This window comes from Phyllostomus discolor, chromosome 4 (assembly GCF_004126475.2).
Source record: "Phyllostomus discolor isolate MPI-MPIP mPhyDis1 chromosome 4, mPhyDis1.pri.v3, whole genome shotgun sequence".
Classification (NCBI taxonomy): domain Eukaryota; kingdom Metazoa; phylum Chordata; class Mammalia; order Chiroptera; family Phyllostomidae; genus Phyllostomus; species Phyllostomus discolor.
The window spans coordinates 109,099,827-109,118,008 of NC_040906.2; the positions used below are offsets into that span (position 1 = coordinate 109,099,827).

At 40.4% G+C, this 18,182-nt stretch overlaps 1 protein-coding gene across 3 annotated transcripts in view; it reads right to left on the bottom strand.

Moving 5' to 3' along the window:
- LOC114494212 (peptidyl-prolyl cis-trans isomerase FKBP5) overlaps positions 1 to 18,182 on the bottom strand; it is a 98,551-nt gene that overhangs the window by 41,093 nt on the left and 39,276 nt on the right. For 2 of the 3 annotated variants that reach the window (XM_028509139.2, XM_036023998.1), the window contains exons 2-3: positions 16,534 to 16,659; positions 9,233 to 9,377 (exon numbers count right to left, since the gene is read on the bottom strand). In XM_028509139.2, coding sequence (XP_028364940.1) covers positions 9,233 to 9,377; positions 16,534 to 16,638 — 250 coding nt within the window. In that variant the 5' untranslated portion in view covers positions 16,639 to 16,659. Of the gene's footprint in view, positions 1 to 9,232; positions 9,378 to 16,533; positions 16,663 to 18,182 lie in introns of all 3 variants that reach the window. The other variant, XM_028509140.2, reaches the window with a different exon arrangement.

Below are 18,182 nucleotides of genomic sequence, written 5' to 3' on the forward strand. Positions count from 1 at the left end.
GTGTTAAATCCTGGTTTGCAGATGGGGAGCTTAACACAAGTGACTCCATTTTGGACTGGTTGTCTCTCTTTTTGAATCCTCACCTGAGAATATGTTTTTATTAATTTCAGAGAGAGAGGAAAGGGGGAGTGAGAAAAAGAAAGAAGGAGAAAAATATTCATGGGAGAGAAATATCCATTGTTTGCCTCCCATTTGTGCCCTGACAGGGGATCGAACCTGCAACCTTTTAGTGAATGGGAGACCAACTGAGCCACCCAGCCAGGGCAGTTTGTCCCTTTTTTAACAAAGCCATAGGTCATATTTTAAAAGATTGAACTGTCATAACACAAAAGTTGCAACAAATTTCCAATTCTTTACATTAGAGACTCAGGCGGGAAGTGAGGACTACAGAAGAACTCAGTAAAAGCTGCACACAGAAATAAATTGTGATTTTTTTAAGGCTATCAGAAGATATACTGCTAAGGAGGACAGAAGTATCCATTTCTCATCTGCTCAAAAATGAAGTCTTTGAAAAGTGGCAGCAATATAATCTTTGAAATGAGGCTGGGTTGCCGTTGTTGCTCAATTTCTAATTCAACCATAATAATAAGTGAATATTTTCTAGGCAGAGATGAAACAAAAATAGTATAGAAAATGGAATTTGTCCTAAGGAAGCCGATAATTTTGTTGGTTAGACAAAAACAACAAGCAAGAAACAACCAAAAAAGAATAAATTGCATAAAAGAGTCCATGAAACAAAAATTTTCTTAAAGTTTAGCATAAGGAAAAAAATCTATTTAAAAAAAAAAGAAAAGCAAAATGGTATGTGTCCTTTTGTCAAAGCACTAGCACTACAGAATTCAGAATTTTCTTCCTAATTCCAAGAGACAAAAAGCTAATCTTACTGCTTAAGTAAGAACTATGTTAGCCTGTATATCGTAAAATAGGCAGTCTCAAATACTTTAGGAAACAACAGAAAATGTAGGTAATTTAAAAGGACAACATCACAAAACTAAGGTGCTACATTGATCAAAAACTAAAGCGTTCAAAGTGGGATCAGGGAAACAGTGAACCCGGAGGAAGCGCACTCTGAAGACGGCTGGAATCTCACGCTGAGAGCTGGTAGCCCACGTTAGAACTGGGGGACCACATAGTAAGGCCTGTGAGAGGGGAGGGGTACAGCTTCTGAGACTCATGAGGACTCAGCTTAGTGTCCAGTAAGTGTTACAACTTTTCACGATATCAGATACACTTACTTTAGTTAAAATTTTATATAGTATATACCTATTATTAAAATACCCAAGAAAGAAAGTGAAAGAAAAAGGTCACCCATTTCCTCCTTGTAAGAAGTCACTGTTACGTTTCCTTTGTGTCCATTCAGGGTGTGCTGCTGCTTTTTAAAAACTGAAACACAAGCGACAGCACATTACACATTCCGTTCTCTACTGCTCTCCACAAAACGCACCGCAGATGCCCCTTGACTTGCCATGGGGGTACATTCAGATAAATCCATGGTTAAGTCGAAAGTGTCACAGGTCAAAAAGGCATTTCATGTACCTAACCTGCCCAGTGTCACAGGCTGACCCAGCCAGTTTCTACTAAATGCGTATCACTTCTCTACAGGGTAGGAAACTGTCAATCAAACCTCAAGGACCCTCTGCATCTTGACCTTTCTCTGTCAACAGAAAGGACAACATCCATGTTAGAGGTTCAAAGTGCAGCCTGCTTGAACATCAGACAGCCCACATTTGAGTGCCAGGTCTGCCCCTTACTAGTCGTGTTTCCTTGTACAAGTCATTTAACTTCTGTGCCTCAGTTTCCTTATCTGCAAAATAATGATACTAGTACCTACCGTAATAATAGTAGTACCTGCCATAGAGTTGTTATAAGAATTATTAAACAGAGTATGTCAAATGCATGGTATAGTGCCTGGCATGTAATATGTATTTAATAAAGGACAGCCACTAGGAATACAAATAAGCCAACCCTGCTCTCACTGGCTGCTTAATAGGGCAGCCACTCTCCAACTGCAAACATATTACCGACAGTACTCTAATAGGAACATTTGTCTACTTTGCCTACTTGGTGCAAGTTTATTTGGAGAGTAAAGGCCTAGAAGTGCAAAGGTTACATGCATTTTCTTCTTTCTTTTAAAGATTTTATTTATTTATGTGTAGAGAGAGGAGAAGGGAGAGAGAAAGACAGGGAGAGAAATATCAATATATGGTTGCCCCCACGCGCCCCCTGCTGGGAATCTGGCCCGCAACCCAGGCATGTGCCCTGACTGGGAATCAAACCAACAACCCTTTGCTTCACAGTCTGGCGCTCAGTCCACTGAGCCACACCAGCCAGGTCTGTGCATTTTCAATTTCAGAGATTTTGCCCAAATGCCCTTCCAAAATGGCTACATCAACTTACCTGCCCACACCTGGTTCTACTGTGAAAATCCCTGAACCATAAAAGAAATGTAAAGTCAGCTGTAACAGGCTGCTCTCCTGTCGCTGATGTTCCTCAAACACTGTCATGTGTTAGTCTTTGACTAACGGGTCACTGAGAACATGTTTTTAAAACTATCAACTGATATATTAAAACGAATACATTTTTTTACTCCTCTCCGCCCCCACCGGCCATCCCTACCTGCCACCCTTGGCTAGGGTGGGGGGCAGTGGTAGGAAGAAAATGGAGACAACTGTACTTGAACAATAAAAAAAGAGAAAAAAGAAAGACAAATACTTGACACAGTCCTTCAGGAAACTTCTATATTGTGGGGGTTCTACTGTAATTTGTTCAAGACGTTTAGCCAACTACTGAGGAGCCAAGGCCTGTCTAGGTACTAAGAACACAAAGGTGGTCATTCCCCTCTTCCTTCCAAGGAACATGCAGTGTCGTGTGGCCAGTGGAGGAGAAACACAAATGCACTGTGTTTTCTTTCTTTTTTTTTTTTCCAGCAAAGCGTGGCAAACACTGAAACAGTGTATAAACAAAGGGATCTGCCTTGGAGTAAGGGTTGGTGTGATCAGCGAAAGCTTAATTCATAGACGATATGTATGCTAGGCCTCAGAAGCTGGAAACCTCAACCAGTGAATTCCACCCACAGGAGCCCCAAGGTCAGTGAGTCATGCCTGGCTCTCCTTTCCTTCTCATTGGAGAGCACTGAAGCTTCTCGCTGAATAACACACAGAGGGAAGGGCTGGAATGAAATCAACACAGGTATGTTCCTAAAATTGCGAACACTGGGACTTTTTTATTAAAAAGCATGTCCCCAATTAAAAAAAAATAACACACTCATTATAGAACTCTTGGAAAGTAGAGGAAAGCAGAGAGAATACAATAAAAATACCTCTGAAATCTCAGCATCTGGGGTAAACTGTCAATTTCTTGGTTCATTTCTTTCAAATTATACGAGGTGGGGCAAAAGTGTGTTTACAGTCGAGAGTACATGAAACAGAGCTTATTCTTGTGTGATTATTTATTAATTACTGTAGTGCTGTCCACACAAACAACTGTGAACCTACTCTTGCTCTCCCTGTATATATAGACTTTATGTGCACAGTAAATTTTTACATTCTTAAAATTCTGGTCATAGTTTATTTGGTTTTATAGTCTGGCCTTCATATTTCATATTATATGAGCATGTTTCTTGTTAAAAGGCAGTATTTGAAAATATGACTTTTAATAACTATATACTATTTCATCATATAAATATACCATAATTTCATTACTCCCCTTAAAAAACATGTAGGTTGTTCATACTTTTCTTTTACTATTATAAAGTTTTGGTGAACAGTTTTGAACCCACATCTTCATATGACCTTTTTGCACAGTGAAAACCTCTTACCTGACACAATCAGGACTATGGCTGGGAGTAAATTAATGTATTTTTAAATAACTTTTTACTTTTCAATTATGGTTGACATATATTAATAGTGATTAGATATTTACATAACTTACAAAGTGATCACCCAAGAAGTCTAGTACCCATCTGACACCATCCAGAGTTACCACAATAGTACTGACTATATTCCTCAGGCTGTACTTTACATCCCTGAAACTGCTTTTTAAAAAATTTTATTTACTTATTTTTAGAGAGAGGGGAAGGGAAAGAGAAAGGAAGGGAGAGAAACATCAACGTGAGAGAGAAACATCAACTGGTTGCCTCCTGCACGTGCCCTGAATGGGAACTGAACCCACAACCAGGGCATGTGCAGTGACCCGGAATCTAACCTGCAAACTTTCGGTGTCCAGGATGACCCCCAACCAACCAAGCCACTCCGGCCAGGGCAGTAGTTCTAGTTTTCATGTTTTGAGGAACGTTTTCCTTCATGGCTACCCCAGTTTCCATCCCCACCAACAGTGCCCAAGGTTTCCATTTCTCTGTGACCCTGTCGGCACTTGTTTTGTTGTCTGATGGCAGCCATCCTGCTCAAGTGTAAGGGGACGTCTCTCTGTGGTTTGACTGGCATTTCCCTGGTGATTTCTGACATTGAGCATCTTTTCATTTTCTTGTAGCCCCAATATGTCTCCTTTGGAGAAATGTCTAAGTTCATTGTCCATTTCATAATCAGGTTATCTGGGGGCTTTTGGTTGTTGAATTACAAGAGATCTTTATGCATTCTGGGTATTAACCCCTTATCATGCATATCATTTGCAAGTATTTTGTCCCATCCATAGTTTGCCTTTTCACTCTGTTACTGTATCCTTTGATGCACAGTTTTTTTAAACATTTTGATGTAGCATAATTTAGGTATTGTTTACTTTTGTTGCTGTGCCTTTGGTGTTATAGCTAAGAAATCATTGCCAGATCCAATGTCATTAAGCTTGTCTTCTAAGAAAATATAGTTTTAGGTTGTATGTTTACTTTAGGTTTTTTATCAATTTTGAGTTAATTTTTGTTATGGTGTAAAGTTAGGGTCCAATTCACTTTTTTGCATGTGAATATCCAGTTTGAGAAAAACATTTGTTAAAAAAAACTGTCCTTTCCCCATTGAATGGTCTCAGCACCCTTGATGAAAACTACAGACTATGTAATTGTTAAGTGTATGTTTGAAGTATAAGCACATTTGCAATACAATAGGATGAAACCCATATAGTAGTATACAGAAAAAATACACTTTTTTATATGGGAATAGAAAAGTGAATAAAAAAGATGAAAATAATTTTCTTTATCCTTCCCCAAAGACACTGACTTTAGAGAGAGGGGAAAGGACAGAGAGAGAGGGAGAGAGAAACTTGGATGTGAGGGAGAAACATGGACTGGCTGCCTCTCAGACTCACCCCGACTGCAGACTGAACCCGCACCCCAGGCATGTGCCCTGACCAGGAGTCAAACCCGGCACCTTCCAGTTGATGGGACGATGCTCCAACCAACTGAGCCACATCCACCAAGGCAAAACATAAAATATCTTAACTGTAAAAAGTTTTCCTTTAAAATGTAAAAGTTGATAAATACTTAAATACAAGGTTAATCACTAATAAGTTTCAGATCATTAAGAATACAAATGGTTCACTCCTACTGTGCTTTCATTGGAGAACTGCCAGGACGTTGCACCAGCTCCTGATCTGCAGTGGTTTGCGAGCACACAGGGTGGGGAGACAGTAGGTTCGCAGTTGTGAGTGTGCAGAACACAGTTTGTTCCTGTGTTACTATTCACTCATTATTGTATTGTTTTCCCCACAAACAACTGTAAATCTACTTTCGTCCCACCCTGTATTCTGCATGTTTTTACAAATAAGGTCTTAAAATTCTATTTTAAATGGTATAGTCACAATCAAATCCCAAAATCGGCACGACTTTCCATTCAACCATTCACTTCTCTTTATTCCCGTGGGAAAACAGGTGTACTATACAGGACCCTGAGAGTTGAGTGTGCAGTGTGTGTGCTATGGTCCACGTATATTATTCTTCTTCACTTTGGTGCGTACAACTGCTGTAACACAACATATACACACTGTCCAACCCATGTTTCTTATTTTACACGGGTAACTGAACACACTACGTTACAGGAGTTTTACCAAAGGCATCCTGCCCTATCATCACATTTCTAATCATCACCTGAGGGAAGCCTCTAAAGGTCCTGTCACACTGTGTTGGCTTCAGTCACGTACAGTTTTATTCCCACACTCTTTGCAGAAAGTACGCGAATGGAATCACAGACTCAGGACTGATCTTAAAGCCCTTCTCCAGATGCCTCCGTTCTACAGGTGCAGGGGACAGTCAGGCGGCGTGTTCGTGCTCACGCCCTGCAGCGAAGAGCAGAGAGCCTGGCTGCCCAGCACCAGCTGGGGCTCTCCCCACGAGACCACGCTGTCTCCACACAGGTGCGTCACAGGTACCGCGTCTACCCAAAGTCACCGCTTTCTCTGCTCAAAATCATAGGGAACATAAAAGACTCCTTCACCATAGAGTGTTTCACTGAGAAAACCTGGGTGGAGAAGGTGGCAGTATAAATTCTCAGTTATTCTTAAGTCTACTTGCAAAGATAACAGCTGAGAGAAGACTTTTCTTAAATCTCTCAGCTTCTTCCAGAAATTCAAAGGGAAGAGGACGAGTTTGGGGCAGTGGGAACACAGGGGTCTGCACGGCCATTTACTCTGAGATCATCTAAATTGAATAATGTCATGGCTATGCTGATGGCCCTTGAGATTCACATCCCTAAATCAATAAAAATGAAAAAAATCTAATTTAACTGTCTTTATTATCTGCTACATCAAGAAAAGAACTGGTATTTGATTTTGACTGCTATCTTATTGAAACACAAAATTAATCTCAAGATTAATGAGCCATTCACTCACTAAGGCCCCGAAGGAGAAGGCGGCAGTGGCAGGGGCAGTGAGAGAGCCTGGAGAGAGACGGGACAGGAAGCAAAGGCACCAGGACACACGAAGGCCCCTGAGCACCAGGGGAGACAGAGTGGCAGGAAGGTGGAATGAGTTTAACCCCTTAGCTCCTCACCCGCTGTTCCTTTCCCAGATCACTGCTTAGTGAACAATTCCATTAAACTGTTGAGACAGAAAAAGAAAGAAGTTGTAGGAAACACTGAGCCATGCTGGTGGGCAAGGGGGTTAGTCCTTTTCTCCTACATTTCATCTGACAAAGAACGAGAAGTCTGTCACTGGAACCTATGGCAAATAAGAATAAAATGACATCACACATTCCACTTATATGTGGAATCTAATGAACAAAATAAACTAACAAAATAGAAACAGACTCATAGTACAGAGAACAGACTGACAGTTGTCAGAAGGTTGGGGAGGTGAGTGAAAATAGGTAAAGGGATTAAACAAAGAAAAAAAAACTCATAGACACAGACCACAGTATGGTGATGACCAGAAGGAAAGGCGGTGAGGGAGGTAGAAGAAGGTAAAGGGGGATCATGGTGATGGAAGGAGACTTGACTTGGGGTGGTGAACATACAATACAACATACAGATGATATATTATAGAATTGCACACTTGAAACCTTTAATTTTATTAACCATTGTCACCCCAATAAACTCAGTAAAATATATTTTAAAAAGTTGTAATTCAGAATTGAATGAATTCAACACCCAACATGGTCCACAAAGTTTTGATGTATAGGCTATTATTTTTCTTACAAGATTAAAGAAATAAGAATATTAAATCAACTGAAGACATTTAAAAGCATTTGAAAAGAAATTAGTAAAAATCACATTTAAGACTTGAAAACAGTGGTTATTAGCCTTTTTTCCCTCAGGACCTCTCTACATCTTATAAATTGAGAACCCCCAAATTTTACTTATCTATAGAGTTGCCATATTAAAAATAGATTAAAAATCTATATAGTTTAAAAACAGATTAAAAATCTATATAGTTGCCACATTAAAAATAGAAATAGTTGCATGCCAATTTATTTTAAAATAACTTCATTATGTTAATATAATTTATTATTACAAAAATAACTATATTTTCAAAAAGACAAATTAGTGGGGAGAGTGACATTGCTTTGTGATTTTGCAAATGTAAAATATGTCTGAATTAATACAAGATAACTGAGTTCTCATACCCACTTTTACATTTATCTGTTCCAATTCTAGTTGATTATACATGGCAAAAATATCCAAACTCACAAAGATAGATATTTTGCAGAGGAAGGAGTATTTTAATAGCCTTTACAGATAATTATAAATATATAATCATCTGATACATCAAAACTAGACAAATGGCAGTTTCATAAAGGTTGGTGGCAATGTAGAACCTGAAGCCATATCAACGAACTTTTTCTATTACACTGTAGGAAAACCCAGTGGTCCAGCTTGCTCATTGCATGGACCTTGTACTCAGGCATCACTTTGTAATATCTTGCATTGGTCATTGGGAAGATACTGGTTCACTGAGTTACACAGATTTTCCAAATGTTAACAGATTTCATCACATAATATTTTTACAATCACTTACATTAATACCCACTGATTTCATCAAAAGTCTTTTACATTTTGGGAAGCTGTCAAGCTCAAAGTGGCAGATGCAAATGTCCAGAACTGTCTTCTTCACTTGAAACTCCAATGGTAACAAATATTGTCAGCTGTTTTCCTTGAAGGAACAGGTTACTTCATTCATTTTCAAGAAAATGCCTACCTAATACAAAATAATCAAGTCTGAATAATCACACCCTTTGCCCTCTTTAATAAAAAGGGCAAAAATTTTTAAAAAGGGCAATAAAAACATGCAGCTCGCTGAGCTCTCAGCTGCAGCCAGGGCCCAGGGTGTGTCTCCTGGAGACGACCACCCTCCTGGGGCACGCGGTGTGCTCTACACATGCTTCCCTTTCTTCACAAAAGAGCAAGACAATGTAAAACTCCAGGACAAGGACTTAATAAAATGAGTATTTTGCACTATATCAAAGTCATTCTTAAGTGGCACTGGCTTCCCTTTTCTCTACCTTAACCCATAAATGAGGGCAGCAAAGGAAGCCTGACTACGGGTGCAGTTTGGAGCCACTGCCTGGATTTGGGCTCAGGCACCAGAGATTTGTACCACTACAGACTCAGTACCATCGTTGCAAACGTCCACACACTGTAAAAAGATAAGTAATATCTTAGTGTTATTATGAAAATAATTTTGACATTATGGACCTCCTAAAAGGGTCTTAGAAGTTCCTAAGGACCCAGGAACCATAATTTGAGAACTGTGGCTTTAAAATCTTTACTTTTGGCAAGGATAGTACCCACCAGGTCCCATGTAATAGAAATAGCAATAATCTAAGCAAAACACAACTCAAAAAATACCCTCTTACCTCTGCCAAGACTAAAGACAAATGGCTCCCTTCTATCATGACTGGAATCAAACTTCTTTCCATTTGACAATTTTCCTGTGTAATGGACATAAATTTTATCTCCGATCATTGGTGATTCCTCACTGTTCCCCACTCTTTTGACAATCTAGAAAAGACAAACATCAAGAAAATAAAGTGGAACTTTTAACCTCTAATCAGAGAATCAAAAGATATCACCGTCCATTTCACATCCCAAAGGCAGGTTTGCAAATAACCATCTGTCTTTTCTAAATGCTCCCTTCCTAGTCCTCTTAGTAACTCTCTCTGCTGGAAAACTGTCCTAGCCTGCTCTTGCTCTGTAATGCTCTATGTAATGTCATTGTTAAACACACTGCTCCCTCACAATAATTTACGGACAGATCCTGTTCCATTGGTTTATTGCCCCCCATGCTTTGACACTAGAATCTCCCAAAGCACAGAGCTAGTCCCTCAAAATTGAATTAGACCAAAAGATCAGACTTTTAAAAACATTCCAGAAGTCTAAAGCAAAGTTTCAAAGGTGAAGTTTTACTTCCCTCCTTTGCTACAAACACTAGTTCTAGCTAGATTCCGCTAGTTGGATTAAATTCCAAAAAGACCAATTTGCTGGTATAAGAGTTTATACTTCTTATTATTTGAATATCCAATGCATCAAAAATCAGTGTCACTGTACAGTTTCATAATAATGAATAATTTATCTTCTAAATAAGGAAATGCCAAAAAATCTCCAAGCTGCAAAATACTCAGGTATTGTAAAATCCAGTATATTTATTTCATCTTGGTAGAACAGCCACTAATGCAGGTGGTAAATCCTGGAAAAAGAAAGCCAAATCCAGGCATGTGGTGGTGTAATTTATTCTGTCAATGACCTGAACTAAATTAATTATTTTTATTAGATAGCAGAGGGTGGTAGCTAATGTCCAAAGAACGTCCTTTTGGGGGAAAGATCTTAATTTTTATTTAAAGAATTCAATTATTTGTTCTTACATTCTTCTTTAAGATGTGTCTTTCTTGCCATACCCTCATATTACCACATAAATATCATCTTAAGATCTACAACTTTCTTAGTTCAAAAGCTCAGTCTCTAAAGGAAAACAATCACTAATGCAACTTCATCAAAAACTGTTAGAACTAATCAATAAATTCAGTAAAATTGTAGAACATCAAATCAACATAAAGATATCAGTTGTGTTTCTGTACACTAACGATGAAATATCTCAGAAAGAAATAAACAGTTCTGGAAATGCAAATCAAAACCACAATGAAGTATCACCTCACACCTGTCAGAATGGCTATTATCAAAAAACAAGACATAGAAGGGAACCCCTTGTGCACTGTTGGTAGGAATGTAAACTGATGCAGCCACTATGAAAAGGAGCATGTATGTTCCTCAAAAAATTAAAAATAGAACTACCACATGATCTAGCAATCCCACTTCTGGATATACCAGGGCGGGACCCAAAATAAATGGGAATTATTTTCTGTATGGCAGGCCCCTTGTTGTACAGGATTCCCTAGCTAGGATCCATCTGTATCAGTGAAGCAGCTGGTGTTGCTATGAGAGGCTGTATTCAGTTTCAGTGAATGTTTTTTGAAGACTCTTTCAACATGTTTGCCCATTTCATGATGGGTGATTTACGCGAGCCTGCCTACCTAAACCACCGAGTATTCGGCAGTTGTTGACCAAAAACAGCACGATCCCCAAGCCCCACCCTCCCTATTCACCCAATCTTGCCCCTAGTGACTTTTTTTAGTTTCCCTGGATGAAAAAAGTCCTCAAAGGGACTTTTGGCAATGTGGAAGAGGTGAAACAAAAAATGGCAGAAACACTAAAAGGCATCAAAATCAACAAGTTCAAAAACTGTTTTGCGCAGTGGAAAAAAGTCTCAATAGGTATACTTCATCAAACAGACAGCACTTTGAAGGTGACTGGAGTTTAAATGTGTAAGAATACACAATTTTTTACAAATGAATTCCAGCATTTTTCGCTCCCCTCTTATAAACACAAAGGGAACAAACTCACTCTCTCAGAAACATATTCACACTCCCATGTCACTATAACATTATTCACAACACCCAAGCCTTGAAAGTCACCTGAGCGGCCGTGGGCAAAGAGACAAAGAGGATGTGACACACACACTCACACACACAGGAGTATTATTCGGCCCTGAGGAAGCAGGAAATCACGCCATCTGTGACCATATAGGTGTACCCTAAGGGCATTATGCTAAATGAAATAAGCCAAAGAAAAAACATTGTTATATCACTTACATGTGGAATCTAAAAAACCTCAACTCACAGGACCAGAGAGCACAATGGTGGCTGCCAGGGGCCGAAGGTGGGGGAAATGGTGAGATGTAAGTCAAACCATATAAACTTTTAGACATAAAACAAATAACCTTGGGGGATCTAATGTACAACATAGTGGCTATAATTAACAACACTGTATTATATACTTGAAAGCTGCTAAGGGATTAGAACTTAAATGTGCTCACCACAAAAAAGAAATAGTAATTATGTGAGGTGATAGAGGTGTAACTAATTTTACTGTGGTAATCATTTTTTAAAAGATTTTGTTTGTTTGTTTGTTTGTTTGTTTGTTTGTTTTTAGAGAGGGAAAGGCAGAGGGAAAGAGGGAGAGAAATATCAATATGAAGTTGCCTCTCATGTGCCCCCTTACTAGGGACCTGGCCTGCAACCCAGGCCTGTGCCCTGACTGGGAATCAAACCGGCGACCCTTTGGTTCACAGGCTGGTATTCAATCCACGGAGGCACACCAGCCAGTGCTGGTGATCATTCTGAAATATATAAATGTATCAAATCACCTCATTGTAAATTTAGCACACCTCACCATAAATTTACATAATGTTATGGGTTAATTATACCAACAGAGTTGCAAAAAAATAATTCTAACTTTAAAAATTGAATTAAGAACTACTTAAAAACATCATTACTGACCTTCATGAACTTCAAAGGGGGGGAGTTTGAAAAATTAATCTAAAAGAAATCACATAATATCCTAAAATTGCTCACTGTCATGAACTGCATGCAGTACGTGGGAGCCTCGGCCTCCCTGGAGGGAATCTGAGTTTGCAGGACTGTGAACCAGTCACTGGGCATGTGGGATGGAGAGCCACCAGGGGGACAGACTGCTGTCCCTGTCAGCCAGCAATACTGTAATTGATGCCACTTCAGGTTTCCCCAGGAAAATGAACTTATGCCTGAATCTGGAGTTTCCTTAAGGCTACGACCTAGTCTCAAGTCATTAAACATAAAAGTAAGCACCACAATTTTATCTTCCTGGACTACTTACTGACTTCCCAGAGCTGCCTTGGTCTTTTTTAAAAAATATGGATAACAGTTAATAAGAGAGATTACCACAGCCTTGGCACTAGGCTAAATGCTTTATATAATCTCAAACTCTAGGGAGTAGGTTGTGCAGCGGTAGGTACTGTGTTTCTCATTAACTCTTTCTAGAACTCGGGACAAGTGCCAAAACCCACGAGGACTGAGCTGTCCGCCAGCTACCAGCAGACTGATGCCTCAACCTCTGTTTCATCGTGAGAGAGGGATGCCCAGGAGCCAGTAAGCCCTGAGTGCTGAAACATTTTCTTCCCATCAAAATGCAATGACTACAGAGTTTGACAAGTTCTGAAGCCCAGGGCTGCCAAGGTATGACTGTATTATTATTCCAGTTTCACCAGTGAGGAAACTTTTATCATAGATAGGAGGTCACAAAATCAGCAGGCCTACTTAATCTTAACCCAAGCCCCACAGTGAAACCTGAGGCTGATAATTATAAATGATGTGACTTAAGGGGCTTATAATCTGGACTTCTGGCCAAAATGGAGGTGTAGGTAGATACAGTGTGCGTCCTGTCCTCGCACAACCAAAATAAGGACAACAATTTAGAAACAAAAAAACAACCAGAATGGCAGGAAATTGACCTGTATGGAAGTCAGACAACCAAGGAGTTAAAATAGACAATTCATCCAGACCAGTAGGAAGGGCAGAGTCAGGCAGCCAGGTGGAGAGGGGTCACAGCACAAAGAGGGTGACACCAGGCACATAAGGCATCCCAGGGGCACAAGACCAGAGCAGGCAGACCCTGGGCGCACAGGCAGCAGCTGGCAGACCCCAGGCGCGGGGTGGCAACAGGCGGACCCAGCAAGTCAGCAATTGTGAAGCGAGGCACTGCACACATGGCCACTGGCTGACCCCCGTCCCACATTCCCACGCAGATAAACCAGGCGAAACTGGGGAGCAAGACTTACCGTGCAGCCTAGGGTCCCAGTGCTGGGAAAAAGAGCCTCAGGGCACTGACTGAAAACACCTGTGGGGGCTGAGGTGCAGGAAGAGACTCCCAGCCTCACAGGAGAGTTTGCTGGAGAGACCCACGGGGTCCTAGAACATGCACAAGCCCACCCACATGGGAATCAACACCAGAAAGGCCCAGTTAGCTAGGGGGAAGCGGAAGGGACTGAAATCCAACAGAAAGCAGAGCAAGCGCCACTGTTCCATCTCGGACCCCACCCCTACATACAGCGTCACAACCCAGCGACTGGGGTGCCCCGCACTGGTGAACCCTAAGGCTTTGCCCCTCATTTGTAACAGGCAGGACAAGACAAAAAGAAAAAAAAATGGCCCAAACGGAGGAACAGATTACAGCTTCACAGCAAATACATCTAAGTGATGAAGAGATAGCCAACCTACCAGATGCACAGTTCAAAGCACTGGTGATCACGATGCTCACAGAATTGGTTGAATCTGGTCACGAATTAGATGAAAAATGAAGGCTACACTAAGTGAAATGAAGGAAAATGCACAGAGAACCAATAGTGATGGGAAGAAAACTGGGACTCAAATCAACAGAGTGGACCAAAAGGAAAAAAGAAACATCCAACAAGAAAAGAATGAAGAAACAAGAATTCAAAAAAAATGAAGAAAGGGTTAGGAACTTCCAGGCCATCTTTAAATGTTCCAACACCCGAAATACAGGGGTACCAGAAGGGGAAGAGGAAGAGCAACAAGTGGAAAGCTTTTTTGAACAAATAATAAAGGAGAACTTCCCCATTCTGGCAAAGGAAATAGACTTCCAGGAAGTCCAGGAAGCTCAGAGAGTCCCAAACAAGTTGGACCCAAGGAGGAACACACCAAGGCACATGATCATTACATTACCTAAGATTAAAATTAAGGAGAGAATCCTAGAAGCAGCAAGAGATAAGGAGACAGTAACCTACAAAGGAGTTCCCATCAGACTGTCAGCTGATTTCTCAAAAGAGACCTTACAGGCAAGAAAGGGCTGGAAAAAAGTATTCCAATTCATGAAAGGCAAGGACCTACATCTCAGATTGCTCTATCCAGCAAAGCTTTCATTTAGAATGGAAGGGCAGATAAAGTGCTTCTCAGATAAGGTCAAGTTAAAGGAGTTCATCATCACCAAGCCCTTATTTTATGAAATGTTAAAGGGACTTATCTAAGAAAAAAATAAAAAACATGTATAGTACAATGACAGCAAACTCACAATTATTAACAACCACACCTAAAACAAAAACAAAAACAAAAAGAAACTAAGCAAACAACTAGAACAAGACCAGAACCACAAAATGGAGATCAGATGGAAGGTTAGCAACAGGGGAGTGGGAGGAGGAGAGGGGGGGAAAGGTACAGAGAATAAATAGCATAGATGGTAGGTAGATAACAGACAGGGGGAGGACAAGAGTAGTATGGGAAAGGTAGAAGCTAAAGAACTTGTGACACATGGACATGAACTAAAGGGGGGGAATGTGGGTGGGAGAGGGTGTGCAGGGTGGAGGGGAGTAAAGGGGGGAAAATGGGACAACTATAATAGCATAATCAATAAAATATATTTAAAAGACAAACAAACAGCCCTGGCTGGCGTAGCTCAGTGGATAGAGCTTGGGCTGCGAACCAAAGTGTTGCAGATTCGATTCCCAGCCAGGGTACATGCCTGGGTTGCAGGCCATAACCCCCAGCAACTGCACACTGATGTTTCTCTCTCTCTCTATCTCCCTCCCTTCCCTCTCTAAAAAAATAAAGACAAATAAATAAATAAATATAATCTTAAAAACAAACAAACAAAAAAGGCTTACAATCTCAAAATGTTCCTTACAAGCCTAAAAATCTTCTTGGTTTCACCCCTAGAACCAAGCAGAACCCAAGGCAAGTTGGAGACCGTGTTCTCTGATGGGTGCTCAGAAAAGATGAAAGAGGACGGAGATGCCAAGGATGCCTGCAGAGTCTCACTGTGTCTGCCAGCATCCTGGAGTGTGGGATGTGAGATTCATATGCTGTCAGGTTGAGAAACCATTGGAAAGAAGGTAAGGTCTCATGATATAAATCCATAACATAACCCCTTATTCTGTAGTTACAAGTCTCCAAAATTTGGCTTGGCAGACAGCAAGCTAATAGTAAAACATACACGTTCAGAAGAGATTCAGGCAAAAAAAAAAAAAGCACTCACAAAAGCAACATTAGACAAAAACGAAAAATTCTCATTTGCTACTGTGGACACAAAGACATAGTAGAACTCAGCACACAGGTAATATTTAGAATGGAAGTCAAAGCGTAAAAACTTTGTAAGATAATCTTTTCAGCAAAAAAATGTATAATTATACAAAACTCATATGCATAACCGTGTAAGAGAAATAACTTAATATGACCAAAGCCATTCAACCTCTCCTAGTTTCAGTTTATTCACTTATATGGAATATATATATCTATTCTCCATATGTAAATAAAAGAATCAAGAGGTACTCTGTCTTCTAAGACCACTTGGAGATACAAATAAAATAACACATATAAAAATGATTAGCTACACGGTACATACTATTTGTATATAACAAATCTTTTGAACTTTGCAAGGTAGCTCTTCTTTTCCTTAAAAAAAAAGTCTTTTGAATTGTTATGAGCTAGCTTTAATACTCTAAATATTACACTGAAGTAACAACCCATTTGTCCACTCTGAGAACAGAGAGAAACAGCCTTTTGGAGTCAGACATAACTTGGACCTGAACCCCAGATCTGCATTTACTTACATGTGTGATACTCGGCATTTAATTTCCCTGGCTGGGCCTCAGTCTCAACATCTATTGTATAATCTGGGGTCAAAACTAAACCTCAAGTTATGAAATGAAGTGAGGCTTTAGCTGCCATGTTTGGCACTTAGTAAATATTACCACCTCCAGCCCCACCCCCCAAAAGTTTTTACAAACACTCTTTGCAGAGTGAATTCCCCACGTCATTCGTCCACGTGGCCTCACCTTCAACACTCCTCTATCTTTCTTCGAGGTTAGGTCCTCTCCCTGTGCAGCAACAGCCGCTGCTGCGCTTGCTCTGTTGTTCTTGGCACCTTCATCAGTAGTCATTGTCTTTTATAAGTAAAAAACCTGCTGAGAAAAAACATATTTAGGAAAAATATCATTTCTTCATGCATCATAAAATGTTCCCAGGAACTGAGCATTCATAACCTGATCTGAGCATTCACATAGGAAAACGAGGTTGACATGTAGATGGGGAAACAATTCCCAAGGAACAAAAACAGCTATTTTGGTAATACAGAGTTCACTTTCCATTGCAACCCTCTGGCAAAAATTACTAATTCTGAGCTTTACTCCCCTTAGATATTGTGCTGGTTTTCTATAGCTGTCATAACAAATTATCACAGACTTAATGGTCTAAAAAATAATCATGGCCTAAATCTTACGCTTCTGCAGGTCAGAAGTCATAAATGAATCTCACTAGGCTAACAACAAGGTATTAGGGCTATATTCCTTCTGGAAGCCCTAGGAGAGAATCTAATTCCTTGCCTTTTCCAGATTCTAGAGGCCACCCAAATTCCTCAGTTCACAGCCCCACTCCTCCATTTTCCAAACCAGCAACACTGCCTCTCTCTGATCACCTTCCCTAGTCACGTCTCCCTGACCACAGCTGGGAAAGTTTCTCTGCCTTCCTAAGTTTCTTAACAATCTTTTGTGGGATAGCCCTGACTCCAAGATGGTGTCAGTGGTACCAGTGTAGGGGAAGAAATTCATGGATGTCAAATAAGGGAGCCGCCAGCTGAGAGCAAGGCAGGATTTCACCCCAGGAGGCCCTTGCCGGAGCATTTCAGGAGTGACTCAAAGAGGTTACCACTAGTATTACAACAAGTACTCAACGCGAAGAAGGGGAGCATCGCTGGGGTTTCTATGGTACTGGCAGCTTACGTGCTTTTTTTAAAATCCTGATCCAAGGATATGTTTACTGATTTTTAGAGAGAGAGGAAGGGAGAGACAGAGAGAGACAGAGATAAAAAAAACATCAGTGTGTGAGAGAAACATCAATAGGTTATTCCTCATATGGGCCCAAACTAGGGATGGAACCTGCAGCCTACCTTTGTGCCCTGGCAAGGAAATGAACCTGTAACCTTTTTGGTGTATGGGGGGGGCACTCAAACTAACAGACTCACCCAGCCAAGGTAGCTTACATGCTTTTAAACGTAAGAAACTCAAACATGAGTGATGCAAGTATTGTACCATTGAAGAAGGCCCAGTGTGGACTCCACATTGACTATGAACTTCGCCAAGCATCTCTGAATCCTTTCACATCCTAATTAACACCAAAGAAAAGATAAATGGTACTGGGGCAAAAAGGAGAATCCATGTGAGTATGTTAGGCCCATCTGGATAATTCAGAAAAATCTCCCTATCTCAAGATGGCTAGCCTTAATCACATCTCCAAAGTCCCCTCCACTCTGTAAGGCAACATATGAACAAAATCCCAGTGACTGGGATGTCGCCGTCGATAAGGAGCTGTTATTCTACCACCACAGATACTTAGTCATCCAATCAGGGTCATAAGAATTTCTCCCAAGTCTAGAACTATGTTGACTTCCTCAGTTTTAAACTAAGGGCTCTACAAAAGTTTTTCCTTT